The sequence below is a fragment of the Muntiacus reevesi genome, chromosome 9 (assembly GCF_963930625.1).
Source record: "Muntiacus reevesi chromosome 9, mMunRee1.1, whole genome shotgun sequence".
Classification (NCBI taxonomy): Eukaryota; Metazoa; Chordata; class Mammalia; order Artiodactyla; family Cervidae; genus Muntiacus; species Muntiacus reevesi.
Window position 1 is genome coordinate 35061102 of NC_089257.1, and position 24966 is coordinate 35086067.

Consider the following 24966-nt stretch of genomic DNA (forward strand, 5'->3'; position numbering starts at 1 on the left):
CTGGCGGGCCCCTGTGGGAGGCATACGATGCAGCGCTGACCATCAGCTTGGAGTTCAGCCTCAGAGACATGGCCTTTGAAGCTGCCAGGGCTGATGGAGAGGTGACTGCACCTGGAGCCAGAGCAGATAGGTCAGCGCAGACCCTCACGGGACCCAAGGGGCAAGGGTGCAGGCAGGTGTAAACGTTCCTCACCCACCTGGCAACCGGTTCCTTCTCCACTGTGGGCACATGGCCTGTCCCTTATCTGACAAAGTGTCTTGGTCTGTCTGTCTCTTTCTATCCCTTATACAAGTGTGTGTGTGTGAGCATGTGTGTGTGAGAGCATGTATGTGTGTGTGAGCGTGTATGTGTGTATGAGCAGTGTGTGTGTGAGTCTGTGTGTGAGCATGTGTGTGTGAGAGCATGCATGTGTGTGAGCATGTGTGTGTGTCAGCAGTGTGTGTATGAGTATGTGTGTGTGAAGCATGTGTGTGTGTGAGCATGTGTGTGTGTGTGTCAGCAGTGTGTGTGTGAGCATGTCTGTGTGTGAGCATGTGTGTATGAGCATGTTTGTGTATATGAGCAGTGTGTGTGAGCATGTATGTGTGTGAGAGCATATGTGTGTGTGAATATGTGTTAGCATGTGTGTGAGCATGTGTGTGTGTGAGCACATGTGTGTGAGCATGTGTGTGTGTGAGCGTGTGTGTGTGACTGTGTGTGAGCATGTGTGTGTGTGAGCACGTGTGTGTGAGTGCGTGTGTGTGTGTGAGCATGTGTGTGTGTGTGTGTGTGTGTGTGTCTGTTTGTCCAATCCACTTCTTTCTCATGTTTCTCACTCTCTTGGCCACTTTGTTGATTCTCCTTCTCTTGTGTCTCTTTTGCCTCCATTTTTCTGTCTTCAACTGAGTTCCTCTGATTCCCATCTCCAGCCCATCTGCTCTTTCTCTCACACACATTCTTCCTCTCCTTTCCCCACATTTCTCTAACACACTGGAGGTCAGAAAGAGGGAGTGATGGAGAGTGGGAAGGTTTTCTGAAGTCACTGCTGTGTGGATCAGAAGAGTATGGGTGGTTGGGGATGCGGCTGCCGGCTCAGTTTTGCTTCATAGGACTCAGCTGCCTGAGTCTCTCCCAGGATGGCTACTTCCTGGTGGTAAGAAGACAGTAGTGTCTGGAGCTGGTGATGGGAGTGTGGATGATGATGGAATCATCATCATGGAACCATCATGGAACCTCCATCATTATGATGGAGGGTCATTCAACTAGTCATTCATCTGACAAATGTGCGTTGAGTCCCTTTCACTTAGCTCTGTGCCAGGCATCAAGGATATGGGGATGGGTAGACAGACTTAGCCTTCAAGAAGCTTCCATTCTATTAGGGTGAGACTGACAATAACCAAGTAACTTAATAAGCAAATTCAAGTAGTGATTGTGTCATCAAAAAAGTAAAACAGGATAAAGCGACAGAGAGTAATTGGGATGGAGTAGTGCCAAAAAGAGACTGGACAGGCAGAGAAGTTCACTTGGAGGAGGTGGCACTCGAGCTGAGTTTTGAATGATAAGGAGGCAGTCAGGTGAAGATATGAATGGCGAGCAACCAAGCAGGGGAAACAGCAAGTGCAAAGGCCCAGAGGCAGAGTGAGCATCAGTGGCCAGAGGAACAGCTGTGGGAGTGTGGGGTGGCAGAACTGTCATGAGTTGATGGGGCGAGGGCTCCGAGGTGAGCTTGGGGCCCAATCATGTGAGGCTTTGAAAACTGGGTAAGGCATCTGAAGTTATCATAAGTGAAATGGGAGACAACCAGCAAGGTTTTAATAAGAAATGATTTATGTTGTTTTAAAAACATGGTTTGGTTGCTTTGTGGCAAGTGGTCTAAAGAGGGCTGGATGAAGCAGGGAGGCCTTGGGAGGCCCTTAGGAGGCTCCTGTATGGTTCAGGTAAACAGTGAAGGGGGTTTGGACCCAGGTGGCAGGAGAAGAGGTGATGAAAAGTCAGTTAGATTGGGAACAAATTCTGACATAAACCGAAAAAGATTTGATGGTGAACTGGAGAGAGACAGGAATTGGGAATCAAGCCTAGGCTTGAGACTGGACAGGTGGTAGTTCCAGTTCTTCAGATTTGGGAGGAATGGGGTTTGGTGCACTAGAACCATGAAGAACCTTACAGAATTGGGAGTTTTGTTTTAGAAGTATTAGGTAAGTGGTGAGGGTGGTGGTGGTGGCCGGCATGATGGTGGTAGCCATGGAGACGGTGAGGCTTCTGAGTGGGGACTGAGGTAATGGTGGGACTAAAGAGAGGACTGTGTTGTAGATGGGGAAAGGGGATGGTAATTCAAATAATTGCTGAGGGCAGGAGGGCCAGGACTCAGAAATGTCTGGGAGCCTATGATGGGGTTATGGAGCTAAAAGACCCTCTCTTCCTCAGGTGTCCCCGCTCCTTGGAACCATCTATGATGCTGTTGTCCTGCTGGCCCATGCCCTGAACCTCTCTGAGAGCCATGGGGCAGGACTCTCAGGGGCCCACTTGGGGGACCACACAGGGTCTCTGGATGTGGCTGGCTTTAACCAGAGGATCCGGACAGGTAAGAAGGGGAGGAGGCTGGCTTAGTAGGTCATTTTGGACACAGATGGTCAGGGAAGCCAGCTGGTTCCCACCTACATCCTGGACACAGACACATGGCAAGTACAGCCCCTGAAAAGGGCTATCCACTTTCCAGGAAGAGCCCCTCCAGCTTGCGACTCCAACTGCTGGTTTGACCCTAATACACTATGCATAAGAGGTAATTCATCATTTATCGATTCATCTGTCCATCCACCCACCCATCCATCCATTCATTCATCCATCCATCTCTCCATTCATCAATTTATCCATCCGTCATTCATTCACTCATCCACCCATCCATCATTCATTAAGGCCCTCCATGTGGGCAATTATGTGAGGAGCAGAGCAAGGAAGAGACTTGACCCTTCACTAGACTGCACCAAGGGTTGTGAAGCTCCAGGGAAGCCTAGGAAGGCCTTCCCTCAGCCCAGCAAGCAAATGCATTTGTAGAGCACATTTCCACCTCTCAGCTCTCCTGAACTTTGCTAAACTTCCTAAACAGCTTTGTGATAAGGATACTATCCTCTATGGGCCCCAATGGAGAACTGAAGCTTAGAAAGTTTAGGTAACTTGCCTACGGTTACACAGGGGGCCCCAAGTCTATCTACTGCAAGGGCAAGATTCCCTTTACCTTATGCCCACTGGGGAGTATGAGACATGAGACCCACACATTCTCATTTCTGACATTCATCCACCCAGACTTTGATCCCTGATGAAATTTCACTGACATACAAGCATGTACGTAGAGATGAGCTCACTCCTACATGTATACCAAGTGCACCCACATTTCCTGATGCACACCTACTTGCAGTGACTGCTGTTGGGGGTAAATTCAGATCTGGCCAGGCTTGCTTACATCCCTGCCTGCCCCACACCTTCAGCAGCCACTCTCCTGCCCCATGACCCAGACCCTGCTGTCCTTTCTGCCCCATCTCCTGATACTGTTCCTCTTTGTCTTTCCCCAAACCCATGCCACCCTTTCTAGCCTCCCTGAGCACGTATGTTTTCCTCATCCTGGAGTGCTCTGGCCTTGCCTGGCTAAATCCTTTTTTCCTTCCAGAATAACTCTCCAGTCTGAACCATGGCAGGGTGGTGCTACCACTGTGCTCCCCACAGTCTCTGGGGGCATATCTTCTTAGGGTATGTGTCCTGTGTTGGGCAAGACCAGTGCCACCTGTGCCCAGACTAATAATAGGAGGTCATACAAAGGAACTTTCACCCAGTTGTTTCTCTGGCTCTCTTTTCTTCTACAAATATTGACTGAGGATTTACTGGGCGTCAGGCACTGTGCTCAGCCCTGGGGAAGGAGGAATGAAGGAAACATTGTCCTTGCACTGGCTTAGAGCACCTGCCCTCCAACCCCAGTACACGGTGAACTCCATCACGGTGCTGGCAGCGACTCTGAATCCTATCTGCGGTTGCATCTTCAGTTCTCAGCACTGAACTCATCACACAGTGCTCTAGAAATGTTTGCTGAGGGATTTATTGAATGAATGGGCAAACTCTTGTCAGAGGGTAAAGTCTGTGAGCCAGAGCTGGTGGAGGTGTTTATGAAGATCTCCATCAGCCTCTGGCTGCCCCTGTCACAGTTTTGACCACATTGTGTGGTGTTATCTCTGCTGTCCTTGTCTCTGCCACCAGACAGAAGACCCCGGAGAGTGTAACCTGGGGCAGGTCTTCAAGAACATCGGTTCTATGATAAAAGCTCTATCAGCTTCTGAATGAAGCTCGATGCTTCATTCAGGCTTCTGTCACCGCTCAACAGCCCCTCTTGCCTGGATGCCTAGATGGCGTCTTCAACTTGACATTGTCTGAAACCAGACTCCTGATCTGCCCCCAGCCTCCTCCCATTTTCCTCCCCAGCATTTCCCACTGCAGGTAATGGCAACCCCATCCTCCCTAAGGCTCAGGTACCCTTGTCTCCCCACACCCAAGGCCCAACCTATCAGAACACCCTGGGGACTCCATCTTTAGAATTTGCCCAGAAGCAGAGCCCTGCTCACCACTCCCCTGCCTCCTCCCTGGTCCAGGCTCCGTTATCTCTTGCTGGATTACCACAGTAGCTTCCCGACAGGCCTCTGTGCTTCTACCCTTGTCGCTGGACCTCACCATGGCAGTTGGAGGATCCTTGGAACATATTTTAATAGATCTGGCTTTCCCCTGCTCAGAGCCTGCAGAGGCTCGCCTCGCCTAGAGTATGGCCAGAACCCTTGCCACCCTCAGCTCCCTCCATCTTCCTCCCATTGAACACACCAGCCACACTCCTGTTTCTTTGTGTTTGCTGCTCCCTGGACCTGGACTGCTTTCCTGTCTATGCTTCCTCTCTTATCTCCTCCAGATCAGGAGTCAAGTTTCCTTCCTGGGTGAGGGGCAGGGCGGGCGGTGGTTGGGAACCTAGTCTCTGCCACTCAGAGACAGTTGCCTGTCTTTCTGTTTCCTCTTCCATGGAATCGTGATCATGATCATACCTACTTCCAGAGGTCATTGTGCAGAATAACTGGGTTGAAATATGTGACATCCTTAGAACAGGTGTTTAGTGCAATATGATAAACAGGAGTACCATAAATGGACTTCCCTGGTGGCTCAGGGGTAAAGAATCCACCTGTTAATACTGGAGACTTGGGTTCAATCCCTGGGTCAGGAAGATTCTCCTGGACAAGGAAATGGCAACCCACTTCGGTATTCTTGCCTGGAGAATCCCATGGACAGAAGAGCCTGACAGGCTACCGTCCATTGGGTTGTAAAAGTGTTGGACAAAACTTAGCGACTAAACAACAGAATAATAAGTGCTACAAGCTATTTGCTGCTGTTATTATTATCCGGACTATAATTGGAGGGGGCTCATCAGAGGGCAGATGGACAGTGCTGTCCTTCAGCAAAAGGAAGGAAGGGAGGGAGGCAAGGAAGGAAGAAGAGATGGTCCCCCAACTTGTATGACAGAGGAGATCATTGTCCTCTCTCCAGAATAGGCCCTGGCATTTTGCCACCTTGCCAGCCCAGGCTGATGCTGGAGTTGCCCAAATGGCCCTCCCCCACCCCTTGCCCAGCAGTCCCAAGAAGATTTTACACAACCAATCCTGATATGACAGCTAGAGAGATTAAGATTCAGTGTAAGATTCAGGCTCTTCTAACGGTCAAAGTGAATGACACTGAAATTGACTGCTGAAATAGGTAATGAGCAGCCCATGGTGGGGGTTATGTAAGAAGCAGAATAATCATTGATAGGGATCTACCATTTTTATTCAGCATCTTGCCTGTCTAGCCCCTGTTTAAGGTGCCCAGGGGCCCCGAGTTGAATAAGAAACAGGTCTTGCTGTCCAGCTGCTCTCAGTCTAGTGGGAAGAGCCCGACATGCTGGCAGATAAGGGCCAGACTGTGGTTAGGACAGTCACGGGGTCTGTGCAGGGTCTGTGGGGCCTTTGAGACCAGGAGCCTGAAGTGAGAACCCTAAGAGCAGTGCTGGGAACCAGATGTGTGTATGATGACCAGTCCACAGTCTGGGGCCATTCTGTGCCTTCCCCTGGGAGCGGTGGCACTGGGAAGGACTTTGTGTCCCCATGTGCCAGTAGGTGCAGGAGCTGAGTGCAGGGGCTGAGCTCCTGTGTGGTTGTTAATTACCGCTGGGACTCATGCCGCCCCTGCTTCCCGCACGGGTGAGCAGCCCTCCGAGGCCTCCTCGCTCTGGCCCTGGCCTGTGTCCTGGTGCTGGCCGGCGGGGCCCTCACTTGCCTCATCAGGTGAGATCCTGGTCTCCTGAGCCTTGCTCTGCCCTCTGTGCCCCCCAGCCCGCTGGGCCTCCCTGCTCTGTATACAGCCCTGGCATTTGCAGGGAGCTTTCCCACCCTCCATCCCAACCTCAAGACTGCCCATCTGCCCTCCTGTCCATCCTAGAGCCTGGGTCAGGGCCCTGTCAAGGTGGGCATGCCTCTTGGGAGGTCCTTAGAGACCTGAGGAAGAAGCCCGGACCTCGGACAAGACCCCGTCCTTCCTGAAGCTCAGGCTACACACCTGTGCATTGAGGGCTTGGTCAGGATGACCCCAGAGCTCTTCATCTTTGAAAACAATCATTCCTGGGTCTGAAGTCCTCTGTGCTCTGAGCCTCAGCGACATCCAAGAGGGACAGCCCTCTGCCCCCAGGTGGGTTGGAAACACCGAGACTGGGGACCAGAAGACGCATCAGGCCTGGGGTCCATCCAGCCCTGAGCCAGACCGAGGGGCTCTGAGGGGCAGGGCTCAGTGGTGCCCTCTCGGCCCAGCGGGGACTAATGGGGGAGACAGGCAGGGAAACGGGGAGGGCCAGGAGGGCTCTGGGTCAGAGGCGGCTCTGGGTCAGAGGCAGCTCTGAGGAGCCAGGTGTGTGTGGGGGGTGGTGACAACTCCATTTTCTCTATCCTGCACTTTGCTCACCTCCAAATGGAGCATCCGGCAGCTGCAGCTGGTGCGGAGCCCTCACCAGATCCTGCTGATGGCCTAGGAGCTCACCTTCATCCAGCGGTCCCTAAGCAGATGGGTGGGTGGGCAACCACCAGGCTGCGACAGCAGGCACAGGATTTGGGGGGAGGCAGATGCCATGCTGGAGGGGGCAGGCACCAGGCTTGGTAGGGGGACAGGTACCAGGCTGGGGGGGTGGGCAGAGCGTGGACAGAGCTGGTCTAGCTCTTGACCTCACCTACCACCTCCAGAAGCTGCACGTGGACAGTGTGAGCGAATCAAGAAGTGTGGCAGATGGCGGGAGCCTGAGGTCTGTGGCCCAGGGGTCAGCAAGGAGCCTACCGGCCCCCCAGGAGCCCGCTAACATGGCTCTGTACCAGGTGAGGGCCCCTGCCACCCCCAGGCCCAGGTTTTGAGAGCTCTTGTCAGTTTGGGAGAAGCTGAGGGAACCCAAAGCGTCTCTGTATGCCCCCCTCCTGCTATGGCGGAGGAAACCGAGGCTGAGGGACAGACAGTGACTTTTCTGGGCCCCACAGCAAGTCAGTGGCAGGGCTAGAAGTGGGAAGCAGGACTCCCAACTCCCAGTCACCCATGTTTTGTGACCTGACTAGGGAGAAAACTGGTCCCCGGCCACTTGGACCCGGGCATTGCTGGTGTGAGTCCAGCCTGGGACCTCTCAGCGCTGGGCCAACCTAGGTCACTCTATTGTTGGATTTGGAAAGGAGTGGTGAGGTCCGGAGTACCCGAGGCCCTGAGTGTGGGGCAGCACCCAGGCCCAGGACGGCTTCTGGACAGAGCCTGGGTCACTGGCTGACAGGACAGAGGTGAGACCAGTCAGATACTAAAGTTGCTGAGGACACTGTGATGTCTCCAGAGCTGGCATCTCAAATCCAGCAACTGACTGATCTCTGACTCTCCTGTTGTGGGTCTCATGGTCGATGTACCAGGTTAATGGTTTCTATGGGAAGCCACATGAGGCTCGCGCTCCTTTCTACCTTCTCCCTTGGAGAATCCCATCTTTTTTCTCTTCTGCTGAAAGGAGGCTTTAAGGATGTACAAAACATGCTTTATCTGCTCTACCAAAAGCACTTCGGGCCAGGCTGAGGAGGCAGGAATCCACCAGTGATAAGAGGAGAGAGGGCGAAGGTTACAGAAAGCTCTGGGCAAGGGCTGAGCCCCAGCTTGAGGCCTCTGCCTCTCTCACCCTTCCCTCTCTCCTCCCCTAGGGTCTCTGAGTCACAGAGCCCCCCTCACTTCGCTGGGTTTGGGATGTTGTAGGTGCCTGAGGTCAGGAGCTAACATACTTTCTATCCACAATCTTGTTAGCCTTCTCCATGTGGGTGAGGATATCATCCTGGCTTTACAGAACTGGGACATGAGGCTCAGAGAAATGAAGTCTCTTGTCCAAGTTCACAGAGTTAGAAAGTGGTGGATCTCAGGTCTGTCAGCCAAAGGAGACAAAGTCTAACTCTTTGTTTCCAATGGCCAGGTTCTTCCTGGCTTGTAGCACACAGAAAGAACAACGTATGGGGAAGAAGCTGAGGCTGAGAGAGGTGGAGGGGTTGACTCCAGCTGGGGACCAGCAGCGGGTAAACTCTTGCCGTCTTTTCTTAAACAGGGAGAGTGGATGTGGCTGAAGAGATTTGAAGGTGAAACAGCTCCTGAGCTGTGGCCAAGCTGCCTTAGTGTCCTGAGAAAGGTAGGGCAGAGGGCATGGAGGGTGGGCTGTGGAGGGGTGCTATCAGGAGACCCCTACCAATCTGGATTGGTCCTTACTCAATGCAGAAGCTTCTAGACTCCAGAAAGGAAGGGCTTATTATTATCATGATCACTGGCTCATTGTCATGACAGATATGCACCATCACTGTCACCATCCCACACCAGCATCCCCCATGTCACACCCCCAGCCCATATGATCATCACCGTGACTACCAAGGGCACAGACATCTCCACCACTATCATCACAGGGTATGATCAGCACCGCTGAAAGACCTCATCATGTACCCTTCATCCCTCCACACACCCATTCATTTGTCCACTGTTTTCTGAGCAACTTCTGTGCTCTGGGTTTTGGGAACACAGCAGTGGAGAAGAGAGACAGGATCCCTTCTCTCGGGGAACTTCCAGCCACTTGTCATCACCACTCACATAAGCCCCTTCACCTCTGAGATTATCACCATCTTGAGAAGCACTGTGGGATGGAGGGCAGAGCATTAAGATTTGAGTCAGGAAGATCCCAGATGGAATTCTGCCTCCCTAGGACACTTAGTTTTCCCGTAAAATGGAGCTAATGAAATGGGAATTAGGAGGGCTTCCCTGCTGATTCAGACAGTAAAGAATCTGTCTGCAATGTAGGAGACCTGGGTTCAATCCCTGGGTCGAGAATATCCCCTGGAGAAGGGAATGGCAACCCACTCCAATATTCTTGCCTGGAGAATCCATGGACAGTGGAGCCTGTCAGGCTACAGTCCTTGGGGTCACAAAGAGTTGGACACAACTGAAGCAAATTAGCATACACAGAGAGAGTATATAAAATAACCTAGAACTGTCTCTGGCAAGAAGAGTGCCTTTAATAAATGGTAAATTTTATTATTACTTTCAACATCATGTCATCTGAAATCAGATTCAGAAAGATTAAGTGATGAGCGATTAGGTTAGACATTCCGCAGTGGGCGTCTTACAACTGAGGCGTGTAGATGTTTCTTAAAAGAGAAGGTCCTATATGTGGTCAAATGAGTTTAGAAATTGCTTGGCTTAGGCACAGGACTTCTCAGAACATTTAATATTCTGTTTTGGTTATCTATGACTGTGTAAAAACTTATCCCAAAATTAGTGGCTTAAAACAACCATTTTATAATATCTTACAATTTTGTGGTAGGAAATTTGAACAGGGCTCAGCCAAGCAGTTCTTCTGTTCCACTGGGCTTGATTGGGGGTTACTCAGTGGTTTTCAGCTTTAAATGGACTGTCAGTAGTTGGTTCTCAGGTCAAACAAGCCCACTTCTTGTTTGTGTAGAAAAAATTTGATTGGAACACAAGTTCGTGTATGTAACCGTCTGTGACTGCCTTTACACTGCAATGCCAGAAGTATTTGAAACAGAAACTGCTAGGCCTTCAAAACCTAAATATTTACTATCTGGACTTTAACAGAAAAGTTTGCTGACCCCTTGTCCAGAGGGCCTGAAATGACTTTACTTGCCTGCTTGATGCCTTGGCTGGGCGGTTGGAAAAGTGTACTCAACAGAACCTGCTTTTCCACTCAGTATAGTCTCAGGGCCCCTCCATGTGATCTCACCAGTGTGGTGACTTGGGATGGAGGGAATTCTTATGACCATTCAGGCCTCCAACAAAGAGGGCTCCGAGAAACAGGAAATGGAAGCTGTCAGTCTCTTAAGACTTGGACCCAAAACACACAAGTTCACTTCTGCCATGTCTACTGGCCTTCTCAGATTCAAAGGGTGGGGTCACTAGCCCAACCTCTTGATGGCAGCAGGGTTAAAGGATTTGAGGCCATTCTTACCTCACCACATATACTAATAAGCATGCAGATCTCTAAGGAAATAGGGAGAGTATGTAGGTTTCCCTCACTTAGTTGACCCCTGAACTGTATTTCAGAGGAAAGCCATGCCAGACAATGTTCCCCTCTTTCCTGCTTGGGCAAATTCCAGCCTCGCTGGTGGGGTCCAAGCTCTCTGACTTGCTGGGCTGCTTTCTGCTTGTCCCTGATCCCTTCTGATCTTCTCCTCATCTGTCTCTGAGTCTTGGGGAGAGATTTTACAGTTTCTGCATCCATGGTGTCACTTAGGTGGAGAATAGGCATAGATGCATATTCTGTGGTGTTGGCTACACTGTAGTGACTTATTCATCCATGATGCTTCCATGCCCTCATTTCACTGACTCATCCATCTGTCCATCTCTCCATCCATCATCCATCCACATATCCATCATCCATCCACACATCCATCATCCATCCACACATTTGTCATTCATCCATCATCCATCCATCCATCCATCCACTCATATATCCATCCATCCACTCATCCTTTATCTACCCCATCCATTCATCCATCCGTCCACCCATCACATCCATCCAATGTTTCTGATGCCTCTCTGTGTTCAGCCCTGTGCTGGATTCTAAGTACAGGGGGCCAGATGTCCAACCTTTGAGAGTCCCCAGGGGCTGCGAAGGTGCCCTTGTGCTGGCAGATGCGGGAGCTGCGGCATAAGAACATCGCCACCTTCCTGGGCTTCTTCGTGGCCCGTGGGGTTAGTGCTCTGGTGTTGGAGCACTGTGCTAGGAGCAGCCTGGAAGACCTGCTAAGGAATGAGGCTCTGTGGCTAGACTGGACCTTCAAGGCCTCCCTGCTGCTGGATTTGATCCATGTGAGAACTCTTCCCAGGCCTGGAGCTATGGGGGCAACAGGGAGGGAAGGGAGACAAGAGAGGCTCATTTCCCAGGCCTCATTTTCCACTTTGTCTTATTGAGAAAAATCTGAACAGTGCGGCAAAGGGTGAAGGGAGGCAGGGAGATTTCCTGGGGTCTATGGGAATTCTGAGAGAAGAAGGAGTCCTTCTCATTCACCACAGGCCCTCATGATTCCACTCTACTGGGGGTGCAGTATCTACACCATCGGTGTTTCCCTCATGGCTGCCTCAAGTCCCAAAACTGCGTGGTGGATGGGAGCTTTGTGCTGAAGGTCGCTGACCACGGTTTCTCCGAGCTCCTGGATGCTCAGAGGGCTCCCCGCCCCCAGCCAGCCCCGGAAGGTCAGCTCAGGGGTGGGCAGGGGGCTGCCAGTAGGCGCTGAGGCCTCTGTTTAAACCAGACTCTTGGAGGGAAGAGGAGAGGGGGAAATGTCGAGTCCTCCAGCACTTCCTGTGGTGTGACCTGGAGTGGGTGGCTTTTTCTCTCTGAGCCCCAGGACCCTTACCTGTGAATGGGGGAGGGCAGAAGCACCTCTCTCTTCCAGGACTGTAGCAACAGGCAATGACACAACCTGTATGAAGTGCCCACCCAGCTTGGCCAGCTTGGGTGGTCTGCCAGTGACGGCCATGTGGCCCTGCCTTGTGATTGCAGAGCTGCTGCGGACGGCTCCGGAGCTGCTGTGGGGGCCTGGAGCACCCTCAGAGGAGACACCTTCAGCATCGGCATTATCCTGCAGGAGGTGCTGACTCGAGGCCCGCCCTATGCTTCCCCGGGGCTCCCAACAGAAGGTACATCATCCTCCTCCTCCTTCCTCAGCCTTCCTCAGCCTCAGCCTCTGGCAGAGTCCCCACGTAGTTGGGTAGCTCTGTGAGCATGAGGAAATCAGGGCCTGAAAATAACCACAGAGACACACATGCCTGATTTGATGACGAGAAATGGGTTTCTTTGGCTTAAGCCGAGCAGCCTTTAGCAACTACCAAAATGGCAGCTCACCATCTCTAGAACTAAAAACATTGGTTTCTGGGTAAAAGCCCAACCTCTTTCTTCCTCTCCCAACGTTATTGCCATGTCCAGAGGTGGTTATGCCCTAAACCATCCGGCTGCCCAGCACAAACTTTGTGTCTATGGAGACCTCAGTTCTTCCCCTGGATCACTTACTGCATGACCTTACACTAATTGCTTACCCTATCTCAGCCTCAGTTTTCCCACCTTTAGAGTGGGGATCAAATTTTAAAATGTGTCAGGCATCCAAACCCTGTCTGATGTCACCAGTCTGCTGGGTGTTTGGGGACTTGGTCTTCTGCCTGAGTGGGGCTCCTTGAAGCACATCTTGGTGCTTCTGGGGTAATCACTCACACCTTCCCCATCATCACCTGGTCTTACACATTTTTTTCTCTTCGGACCCCAGTGCCAGGCCCAACTTCAGAAACAACACCTCTGCTTCTGTGTTCTCTGTCAGGGCTCCCTGGACTCTGCGCTGCTCTTTCAGTAGCCTGTGCCTTGCCCCTCCACCCCCAGCTGCCTCTGTCCAATCCCGGGGACCTGTCCCGCGGATACCCTGCATTTCAGCCCACAGCGCAGGCAGTATGCAGTGAAGGAGCCCACTTCCCTCCCACCCCAGGTGGAGAATCGTAACTCACAGGGAGGCCTGGCCTCACTTCCTTTCTCCACCAAAGTATGGCTCCATGAATCATGAGCATTCCAGGCCCCAAATTTATGGGGTGGAGGAGTGGGAAGGGGGAGGGCTAGGTCACACCATTTGTTCAACTCTCCTTGGCTGCCCCCCTCCTCAACTTGCGGACATCTGCCTGCTGCGGGGGTGGCAGAGGCAAACGGCCAGATGGGGTCTGTGAGTCATGTCGCCATGAAGGGGCCTTCAGGCCAGTGCTCTTCAGACTTCAGGGACCCCAGGGTCGCCCCTGCATTGGGCTGTCAATCCCGGACCTGCTACTTCTTGGCTCACTTTTCCTGGTCTCAGGGAGTGAAACATCCAGAGCACAGCCTTTGGGGGACATGGACTTGAGCACAGCTCTAAACCAATTCACCTCATGAGTCTGAGTAAATCTTTCAGACTCTGAGCTTCAGTTTTTTTTTCATTTGTAAAATAGGGACCATGATGTCTGGCTCCAAGAGTATTTGTGAGGATTCAGTGAAATGCTTTAGACAAGAGCCTGGCACACGCTAGACCCTGGGTGGTTTTAGGGGTGTGAGAGTGGGGAATATCCCAGGTTCTTTCCAGTCTCCTACTTAGAAGGGGACCTCCTTGCTCTTAGAAAAAGCATCTTTGAAAAAAATTTAATTAATTTTTAAATTTTATTTATTTTTGGCTGTGCTGGATCTTCATTGCTGTGAATGGGCTTGTCTCTAGCTGCAGTGAGTGGGCGACTACTCTTTGTGGTGGTGCACGGGCTTCTAATTGCAGTGGCTTCTCTTGTGGCAGAGCATGGGCTCAGTAATTGTGACTCATGGGCTCTAGAATTCGGACTTAGCAGTCATGGCGCTTGGGCTTAGTTGCTCTGCAGCACGTGGAATCTTCCCTGACCAGGGATGGAACCCCTGTCCCCTGCATTGACAGGCAGATTCTTAACCACTGGACCACCAAGGAAGTCCCAGAAATAGCATCTTTTTAAGATCCTGTGTGTGTGGGGTCACTTGTGGTTTCCTAAGCACTCTCATATGTGTTATGTCATTGGACAATGCCGTGAGGTGGTTAGTGCACTCTTTTCAGAGAAGAATGTGTGAGGCTCAGAGAGGGGCAGGACTCCCCAGCGGGAAGCTGTGGGTCTGGGATCCCAGTGGGCTCCGTGGTGTTGCCCTAAAATCTCCTGGAGTCATCCAGGGAGCATCTTCTCCATGGAGCTGGATGTACGGCCTTTTGGCCAGCAGCCAGCAGGACTGATCCATCCCAGTGATGGGCTGGATGTGGACAGTGGGCTCAGCCTGGGAAGGAAACACGAGATCTGGTCTGGCCTGGGCTAGGGGTTCCCAACGTGACTGCCTGTAAGAACTCTACTTTAATCAGTCCAAACTTTAAATAGTTTGGAGCCTCACATGCTACTATCCGACTTTTAATATCTGGTGACTGAGAAAATGCCCAGAGACAAAAATCTGCTCTGAAATCAGCAACACTTTGAAATGGATCTGTATTTTATTCATCACAACACCATTCAGATGCTTTTGAAAAAGAGCTGGACGTGTGTGTGTGTGATACATTATGGGTTCCATCTGTGCACACTCCTTTATGAGCACATACAGCTTCCTTGATCCTCTACTCAGAGGCCCTCAGGGTCTGACGCCTGCAGACTGGGCGCCTCTGGGCAGGGAAAAAAGTGCAGGCCGGGAGGCTATTAGGCCCAGTTCTAGCATCTACTTTTTACTGGCCCTGTGGCTCAGCTGACCGATGTTACACCTCCTCGGAACCTCAGTTTCCCTGTCTGTACAATGGGACAATGAATCATGGGCTTCCCCCAACAAGGAGGCCAGCAAAGAGAAATCCAGAGAGAAGCTTCTCTTCACTCTCCAAGGAACTTTCTCTTCAAGGAACCCACCTGTTTGCCCCCTCTGAGCAGGGTCCCAACCCTCCTCAGAAATGACCCTGTTCCACCCCTAACAGCCCGGTGAGGGAGACTGAGGTTCAGAGACATAGCATAGCTTGCAGAGGATTAGAAGGATAATCTTGACATCTCCTCCGGTGCTGCTGAAGGCCTGAGCTTTGTACCCAGCCTCACCTTCTCTCGGGGTGCCCATGAATCTCTCAGCTCCCCGAGGCACCCCAGGGCTGCCCGAGGTGGGAAAATCAAGGCACGGAGTGATGGCAAGTGGCAGAGACAGAGCTGGATCGCTGAGCCGTGAGAGCTTGACTTAGTCTGTGGTCTTTATCATGTGGAACAGGGACAGGAAGATTCACAGCAGGGATTGTCCTGGGAAAAGAGTCGTGACGATGGCGAACAGGCAAAGCAGAGAGTCTTGCCTCACAGTTGTGCAGAGTCGACACCAGACGGCCTCCGGGTGGTGGGGCTGCCAGACAGCTGCAGTGCCCAGGTCGTGAGCATATTCTTAGACACTGCTGGCAACAGCGCAGCGGCAAGTTGTGCAGGGTTCACGGGCTGGGGTCACCCTAGCACCCCAATATCTAGCATCTGTCATTTCCTTCCATAGCACTCATCTCAGGAAGGCAGTTTATTAGGCTCACTTCATAGATGGGGAGACCAAGGCTCAGAGAGATGGCTGTGTTGTTCACCATCTCATAAAGAGGTGGTGGTGGATCCAGAATTCAAGCTCCGTTCTCCAAGCTGAGACCCTTTCCCCCGCCACACTGTGGAATGGGCCCAGGAAAACAGCAATCCTGGACCACTGGCCAGCATGCCCTGGGGCAGAGAACAAGGGCCCGAGGAACACTCTCACGGCCTGGTGTCCACACCCCACAGCCCATCCTACTCTCCATCTCAGGATCCCAGGCCCATGCCTGACCTCCAACTGTCCTTGGGACCTCAGCCCCACTGGCTGGTCTGTGTTTATGGCAGAAATCATCAGGAAGGTGGTATCTCCCCTCCCCCCATGCCAGCCCCTGGTATCCCCTGACCATGGGCCACCCAAGTGCATCCAGCTGATGAAGCAGTGCTGGGAGGAGGCTCCAGAGGACAGACCCAATCTGGACAAGATCTACAGCCAGGTCAGTGCCACCAGAGGAGCTGGCTGCTCACAAGAAACAGTGAATCAGTTCACCTCACTTTGCCCAGTGGGGGCCCCCCTATCCCGGGGGCCTGGAAATCCTGTGCATAGAGGGGGCAATGGGCCAGAATCATCACCCCTGAGGGTGGAACCTGAGGTCTACCATCTGAGGGAATCTTTCTCAGAACTCCGGGTTCATAGACACTGCATTCCTGAGTGCCAAGCTCCATGCTAAGGCCTGTGCTTATATTTAACCCTCCTGATAGCCCTCCAAGGAAGCATTGCTATTATATGGGCTTTACAAGAGAGAAACTGAGGCACGGCAAGGTGATGGGACTTGCCAAAGGTAACCAAGGAAGTGAAAGGTGGGACTGGAACACAGACCCAGGTTTGCCTCTGCAGCATTGATACTAGGAACCCTGACCCCGTGCCAGGCCTCCTGGCACCAGAGCAGAGGGGCAATTTGTGGTCATGGAGGCAGCCCTGGTTCTTGCATCAGGGAGTGGAAGGTATGAGGGGGACTGCCCCTCCCACCCCCAGCCGGCCTTGGGGACTGCACCGGGAGGGGTGAGGCAGGCCTGGACGAGTTTGCTGGGCGGAGGTTGTGTGTGTGGACCTGACTGAGCCAGCTAATGGCTCTCACAGGGCCAACTCATCAAGCCTGAGGTGACAGCTTTTGTGCCTCCTGTTTCCTGCCCTCCACTCCCCAGTCACAGTGGAATTTTGCCAAGGAGAGCTTCAGTGAGACAGAGGGGCATCCAGACAGGTGATGAGGGAACGAGAGGTAGGAAGACAGGAGAAAAATACAGGCATCCTATGGGAAATCTGGATCTCAGAGTGAATGAGCTCTCAGCGGCCACTGTGAGGGTGGGTGGCAGAGCTAGGCCAGAAAGACAGTTCTTAAAACACCAGCCTAGAATCTTTCCAGGGGTTAGAGATTGCCATGGCTAGCAAGATGAGGAAGAAGGATCTTACCCTGAGTGAGGGGTGACTGTGGAGAAAGCCTGCCTCAGGTTCAGTGACAGAGAAGGCAGAGACTGGCACATGATGTACTCCACATGCAGAAGATGAGAACTGTATCACACTGTGGGGAGGCCAAGGGTCAGAGAGCCTGCATTCAGATCTATACTTCCACTTACCTACTACTTGAACTTGGCCAAATCAGTTCCACTGTTGAGCCTCAGATCTCCTTAGGTAATGTCTAAAAGGACTAACTCTGACCCAACTGGACACACTGGTGTGACCATCAAGTGAAATAACTAAGCAAAAAAAAAAAAAAAAAAGTATTTTTCTGAGGAGAGAATGAGGAGAAAGAGCACTGACCCTGAAGTTGAAAGACTGAAACTGTGTTCATATGAGATTGTTCTGGGAGTATCAGTCAATGCAATTAAGCAAGAAAATGGATGTTGTAAAAGAAGAAGAAAATGAGCTTTGCTGGTGATTTAGTGGTAAAGAATCCGCCTGCCAATGCAGGAGACTCTGGTTCAATCCCTGGGTGAAGAAGATCCCTTGGAGAAGGAAATGGCAACCCACTCCAGTATTCTTGCCTGGGAAGTCCCATGGACAGAGGAGCCTGCCAGTTTACAGTCCATGGGGTTGCAAGAACCCAACATGACTGAGAAACTAAATGACAACAACAAAGAAAAATAATTGTGTTTGCATATCCTATGATTTTGTTCCTGGGCAATGCAAGGGAAACAATGGAAAACACACTCCAAATGATAAAATAATTCTGTGGGGTGGCTGGTGATACAATTAGTATATAATAGACCTCTGTTTGAAACTCAGTTCCACCATTATGTTGTCTTCAGCAAGTTGTACTTCTCAGATCCTTTGTTTCTTCATTATAAAGTGGGAGCCCTCCTTGCAGAGTTGATCTTACAGTCAGCTTCTTGTCCATGTTGCTGTCTCAGGGTCAGCAGCTGTCACACCCATGGCAACTGACCTAAAGCTTGTGCCTCTGCTTCTAATGCACAGTACAAAATATGTGCTCTTCAGGGGCTGCTGACACTCCCCACCTTACAGACATTTGCCTGAGAAGAGCAGTATTAATGAAGGTTGGATATAAACACCTACACACACACACACATACACACACACACACACACACACACACACACACAGAGGTCAAGATGCTGGATTTAGACAGGAATAAACTCCTCCACTTTGATCATCATTAATTTGGTTTTCCTACTAACTGCACTTTGGTAAGGTACAAGCCACACTAGTAAGTCTCCTTAGGAAACAAGGTTTCCTCTAAGATTGTTGTTGAAGGTACAATTTATAACATCATCTTACAAAGACCTAGGAGAGGTACTTATCTCTGTTCAGCACCAGCAGTAATTGTGTTCCTTCTGGGAAACTAGTTTAATGCTCCAATGTCTCATGGACTCCATATACTGTGTAATCGCTGTTTCCCTCTTTGCTTTGTTGCTAGGGAGCTCATATCCAAAATTGTGACCAAATCGTAGCCTGCATTTTACATATAGACCTCACTCCTGGATTAACTTCTTTAGCTTTTACTTTCTTTTGGTCTCAGTGCCCTTACATATTTATAATTTTTTTTGTAAAAAATTTTTTTGAACAAAGAGAGGAATAAAGAGGTAGAAATAGATTATATACAAGAACAATCTACATAAAATGCTTCTGTGTATCTACCCATCTATCCATTCACCCAATCAACTTATCTTTGAGAACAAAAAATGCCTATTCCACAGTGTTTTTGTAAGAACCAAAGTGTTTGTTTATGGTGATACAACGCTGGGCATGGGTTCCTTTGCAAAGTCCTCCCCATGCCTGTCTGCCTCACAGAGAACTAACCCATTTTTCCTCCCTGCTGTCTCTGCTTTCCCTTGTCAGAGCTGCCACCCCTTGCCTATTACCTACCTGCTCCCCACCATCCAACTCTTCCTGGCAGGAACTATATCTGGTTCATTCCTGTGGCCTAGATTCTCAACTTGAGGGCCAAGTGCTATGCTGATCTTTATGGATAAATTGGGATTTTCATTCCATTTTCTGTTCAAAAGCATCAACCAAGGCAAGAAGACCAGAGTTGCTGACTCTATGCTATGGATGCTGGAGAGGTATTCCCAAACCCTGGAGGACCTGATCCAGGAGCGAACTGAGGAGCTAGAGCTGGAGAGACAGAGGACAGAAAGGTTGCTCTCTCAGATGCTCCCCCTGTGAGTGGACTTGATTGCGCCTCTAGCCTTAGTGCCGCTGAGCATGGGACCTGGGAGCTGGGACATAGCAGGTACTCAGTAAAGCTGGGTTCCATGAATTGATTCAATTCACTTGTTGTTTATTTATCCATCATATTTTCATAGAGCCCTTGCATGCATTAGGCACTGTGCTGTCCACATGAGTATTGAATTTCTGCTGCCTATTTCTTTTGGGAACAAGGGCAAGGTGCAGTGTCCCCCATCTGACTTCAGAGGAAGTAATGTCCAGAGAGGGGAAGGTATTTGCTGGAGGGGAACCAGCACACAGTAGACCTATCCCAGACCCCTGACACTCATCCCAGGACTTTCCCACAGATATCCCTCACTCACTTCCAACTGTGGAAAGAGGATCCTTGCACCTTGTGACTCTGGCTCTTCCTATCCCTTCAGGTCTGTGACTGAAGCTCTGAAAATGGGGGCAGCCGTGGAGCCAGAGTACTTTGATTAGGTTACCACATACTTCAGTGACATTTTGGGCTTTACCACTGTTGCAGCCCTGAGTGAGCCCATTGAGATGGTAGGCTTGCTCAATGACCTCTACACACTGTCTGATGAGGTTCTGGGCAACCATGACGTGAATAAGGTAAGAGGACTAGGAGGCAGGCATTCCATCTCTCTCTCTCCTACACTGTGTTTGCATCATACCTATATTTCCAGTCATTTACTTATGCACCTTTTATCAGTAAGCTATTGCTGTGTAACAAACAACTCCCAAACCCAATAGTGTAAAACAATACACATCTCTTCTTGCTCACAAGCCTATAGGTCCAGCTAGAAAATTCTCTGGATTTGACTGGGCTCACTCATACATCTGTGGTCAGTGTAGGTGAGAGGAAGCTCTGCTGATTTTGGCTGGACTCTGGAGCCTTGGCTGAGACAACTCAGTTCTGGTCCATATGGTACCTCACCCTCTAGCAGGCGAGTTGGTATTATTTAAAAGGTGTGCCAGAGTTCTGAGAGAGAAGACAGAAGTCTCTTGAAGTCTAAGCTGAAATTGGGCACATTATTATTTCTGACATATTCTATTGGTCAAAGTAAGTCAAAAGCCCAGCCCAGATTCAAGAGGTAGGAAAATAAATTCTACTTGTTCCAGGTGAGGGTCGACAGATGAATCAGCTTCTGTGTCTGCCCACAGGGAGCTCTCAGTGCTGTCGGTAAAAGAGGAAGACAACCCACTATGAAATTGATGATCTGGGGAGGCAGAGGAGGCTGAGAGGGCCTCTAATCCAGCTAGGAGTACATGTGTAAAGAGCAAGGAAGGCTTCCTGGAAGAGGTGCTGTCTTCCTAGTATTGTCCATCCTTGATGTGGTTGCCCCGGACAAGCAATGGGGTAATAATGTACTAAACTTTGAGGCTTGAGAGGGTGGCCCGAGAAGTGTGAGAAATGCTAAATGGGCTTTGATGGCTGGACATGAAGTGGGCCATCAGTGGAAGTGGGTGGGAGATACTGGGTGGGGGGCAGCAGGGGCCTTGGCAGAGCCATCAACCCTCTCCATGAGCCAGTCCCTGTGTACCTCTCAATCCTGGGTTTGAGTCCCACCCTAGACACCAGCTTCTGTGTCCTTTTGGTTTCCACTCTCTGGGCCTCTGTTTCCTTACCTGTTGATATAAAACAGGAATAATGGTTCCTGTCCCAGTGGGTTCATAGACGATGGGCAGATTGTCTCCTCCTGGTAGGAATTCTGTGTAAAGCTGTGAGCCTGTGAAAGTGAATGGCCTTCTGCCCTCTCTGCCTGCCATGAGGGCCTTCCCACCCCAACCCTGCCCCTATTCTGATCCCATTGTTGGGAGTCCCAGATCAGCCTCAGACATGGTGGAGGAGGTGCGGAGGAGCTCCCAGGAGACAGCCATACCCTGGCTCCCCTGCCCTTCGCCTTCATTTGTGACCTTCAGCCCCCTTCCTGCCACAGCCCTCCAGGAAGACTGGGGCTGGAGATGGCTAGGCCCTGGGCTGGGCTGAAGCCAGGAAGGGAAGGGTGCATGGGCGGGAAGCTTCAGAGGTGAGTTTCTGAGGTGCCAGGTAACCTGCTGATAGTACTACACACAGTATCCAGACAGTAGTATTCACCAGTATTTATTGAGTGCTTACTGTATACCACACACTGGTATTTAGATGCCTTATATGTATTGTACCATTTGGTCATCATAACAACATAACAAGCTGTGAGGTAGGTACTAGCGCTCCTAATTCACAGATGAAGAAACAAGGGGTTGAGCAGCTGGTCTCAGCAGGACGTGCAGCTGAGACTTGAACTTGGACATTCTGGTCCTGAAACCCAGCTTCCTCAGGGCTCATGGTCCTCCCAGGACCCAGACCTCCTCAGGATAAAGCCACAGGTTCACAGCCGGCCCTCCAGGAGTGGGCCCCGCCTCCCTCCCCAGTGATTCTCTTGCTCTGCCTCTGCGCCTTCTGCATTCTTCACACAGGCTTTGCTCTCTTGCTCTCTCTAGCCACGAGGTCTTCACACATGCTGTTCCCTCCTGAAACCCTGCTCAACCTCCTCTTCTGCTCCCTCCTGGTCACCCTCCTGGTGTCAGGTTAGCTTGCCTGCCCTCCCACACATGGTTAGGAGCTCTTGTGTGATGCTCTCATAACAACCCCTGGACATGTTGGTTCCAACTTAAACCACTCTGTCCCCAGTGCTTGGCAATGTCCAACATGTGGTGGGTTCTCAGAAAATATGTGTTGACTAAATGAGGAGCTCACTAAGGCCCAGAAAGGAAAATGACTTGCCCGAGATCACACAGCTGATAGGTGACAGAGCCAGGACAGGAGCCTGCAAGTCCACCACCAATGCCCAGATTTGTTCACTGCCCCACAGTGACCAGCAGAGACCTGAGCCGCTGACATTCCTAGCACACAGCTTCCCTCCCGTTTCCCATTCAGGACCCCATGTTCCTGCCCTAGCCCACAGCCTGAGGCATTCTCTGTCGTGCTGGCTGTGTTCCCCTCTTGCCTCCAGAGCTTAGGAAAAGATTCCTCATCTCGTCTTGCTGAGCCCTGCAGCTTTGATGTGCCCTGAGTCACCCCTGGCCTTGTCTCTTCCTTTCCTGCTAGTCTTTTCTCACACATGTGTCCCTCTCAGCTCTGAATCACGCTTTCTGATCTGCTCTGAACTCTGGCCAGGAGGTCTGCATCTTTCTGGCAGAGCGGAATGAAATAAAACAAGGCCTGCACACCCGTCCAGATGTGGGGAGACGGGAGGCCGGGTCCTTCCCAAGTGCAGGCGCGTCTCTCATCGCTCACTCAGCCGCCTTGGGTTCCCCTCCATTCCAGCAGGATCTGATTACTGCTCTTTAATCCGGTCTGGGCTGGGAGGCAGCCAGGCGATCATTTCCTGGTTCCCCAGGGGTCTGCGATTCCCTCCCAGCAGGTACTGAGAGAGCAGTCTCATGGACAGAACTCCACAGCAGGGCCGTGTGGACTGCCGGGTTGGGGGGGTGCTGGGGGGTGGTGGGGGATTGCGTGTGGAGGTATGGAGGCGGGGTGGGGAGGAGAGGACTTCTACTCCAGTCCTCAGCCCAGAGGGTGAGCCTGGCCCCACCCACATGGCTGAGCCACTCTGGGCCCATCACTTCACCTCTCTGAGCCTCAAACTTCCATTTGTAAAACAGAGGTGACAGTGACTCTGGCTTCAGGTGGTCCTGCAGATTGAGCAGAATGTGAGAGGAAGTGCTGTCGTTCACACCAAAAGGATGATGGGCACAGAAAGTACTGGCATTGAGGCCTTGTCCTGAAAGTACAGAATAGGGGGAGGTGGCGCTAGTGGTAAAGAATCTGCCTGCCGATGCAGGGCATGCAAGAGAAGCGGGTTCTATCCCCGGATTGGGAAGATCTTGTGGAGGAGGGCATGGTAACCCACTCCAGTATTCTTGCCTGGAAAATTCCATGGGCAGAGGAGATAGGTGGACTACAATCCATGGAGTCGCAAAGAGTCAGACATGACTGAGCAACTGAACTCACGCAGACGCACCAGTTAAGCGTCTACAGAGGACTGATCTGGCTTCGGGATTGTCACAGGATATCTCATTTAACGTCTGAAGTGTCCCTCAGAGGGATGGATTATCATCTCTACTGTACAGATGAGGATACAGGCTCAGAGAGGTAGGTGACTCATCCAAGGTCACATAGCAATTCACCTCTGTGTCTGTTAGTATGGAAGCCTTTGCACCCACCTCTCCTCTCGCTGCTGCGTTCTCTCTTCTGCTAAAGGACCACACCTGTGTACGAGGAGCTGCAGCTCTCAGTTGCAGCTGAGCGCCCCCTGCGACAGAAGTCTCTGGTGATCGTCTTTGGGAGTCTGAGCTCCTAGAGAGCAGAGCCTGTGCCTGGTCACCTTTCTGCTGCTAGAGTTGTAGGATGGCTATTAATTACATCAAACTCTCCCTTCTCGCTCAGGTGGCAGGCAGGTGGAGGGCTAGAATTCAGCTTAGCGGCTTAGAGAATGTAGTTTGGATGTGTGGTCACCTCGGGGCTTTCTATGGCTCCTCTGTGCCAGTTTGGACCTTGGGTCACCCTTCTGAGGCAGTGCTGGGTCCCAGTGTACTGTTCCTGAACTGTACCTGCACAACTGGCGGGCTGGGAGTGGGGCCAACGAGCAGTAGGACTCTTGGGCTGCCTCTGGGAGGCAGGACTTGGCCCAGACATATGTGCTAACAACGTGCAGGGCAGGAAAGAGGGAACCCCACATAGCAGGCAGATTCTCCCCACAAGAGAGAGAGAAAGGGCCCAAGCCATGTGCATCAAGAGGCAGCATAGCATATGGGCTCTGGAGAACTTGCACTGAAGAAGTTCACATCTGTGCTGTGTGATGTTGGCAAGTGACTTAACCTCTCTGGTCCAGTTTTCTGTATGCAAACTGGCAATAGTATCTGCCTCACATAATTCTTGTGAAGATTGAAAGCATTAATATCTGTAAAGGGTTTGGGATTGTGTCTGGCATGTAATGACTTCTATATAAGTATTTAAAGGAGCACTTACTTAGTAAGTCTTCCCATCTTGCCAGTCAGATAATGCATTCGTCTTCTTGCGAGGAAGAAGAGTGTGGGCAGAGGGAAAGCCAGGACTTGCTCATATTCTTCCCTCTGGGCTGTGTGGTGGGCGGTCTCTCCTCTGTGGAAATGTACACAGTAGGAGGACAGCTGTGTCCTGTCCCTGCCACATTCACGCCAGCCCTCAAGTGAGTGCTGGGTGGGTAACAGTGAATGATGGAAGGGAGGTGGAGGACACAGCCCTGAGGAAGGAAACGTGTTTCCCAGCTGGTGATGAGGGAGATTTTATGGTCTCAATATGATGTGAACTTGGCTGATGGAGGGCCCAAATCTCAGCAGATAAAGATCTCAACAGATAGAGAACATTTCAGGGGCGACCAGGGGCCTGGAGGTGAGCAAGCGCTGAGTGTCTCCGTGGAGAGCAGAAAGGTTCCCATTTGGCTGAAGCGTGGAAAACCTGGAGCAATTGTTAGGAGTAAGTCAGGAAATTCTACAAATCATGGGAGTCCCCTGATCGCTAGCTCCATGGGGAGTGAATTTTAAGCCATTGGCTATAGGGAGCAAATTTAAGTATCTGAGCTCAATAGGGTGTGATTAGGCCAGATCACTTCTGGGTACTGGGGCAGGGATATCCCGAGTGAGG

The 24966-nt window shown here is 51.2% G+C and overlaps 1 protein-coding gene across 1 annotated transcript in view; it reads left to right on the plus strand.

The window, feature by feature from the left end:
* Window positions 1–24966, plus strand: part of LOC136175740 (guanylate cyclase D-like) — a 39726-nt gene that overhangs the window by 4926 nt on the left and 9834 nt on the right. The window contains 15 exon segments of the mRNA XM_065945975.1: window positions 2–101; window positions 1692–1721; window positions 2405–2759; window positions 6243–6318; window positions 7001–7091; window positions 7264–7392; window positions 8631–8711; window positions 11219–11393; window positions 11621–11779; window positions 12090–12128; window positions 12131–12226; window positions 15962–16109; window positions 19127–19291; window positions 19721–19913; window positions 21225–21331. Coding sequence (XP_065802047.1) covers window positions 2–101; window positions 1692–1721; window positions 2405–2759; window positions 6243–6318; window positions 7001–7091; window positions 7264–7392; window positions 8631–8711; window positions 11219–11393; window positions 11621–11779; window positions 12090–12128; window positions 12131–12226; window positions 15962–16109; window positions 19127–19291; window positions 19721–19913; window positions 21225–21331 — 1944 coding nt within the window.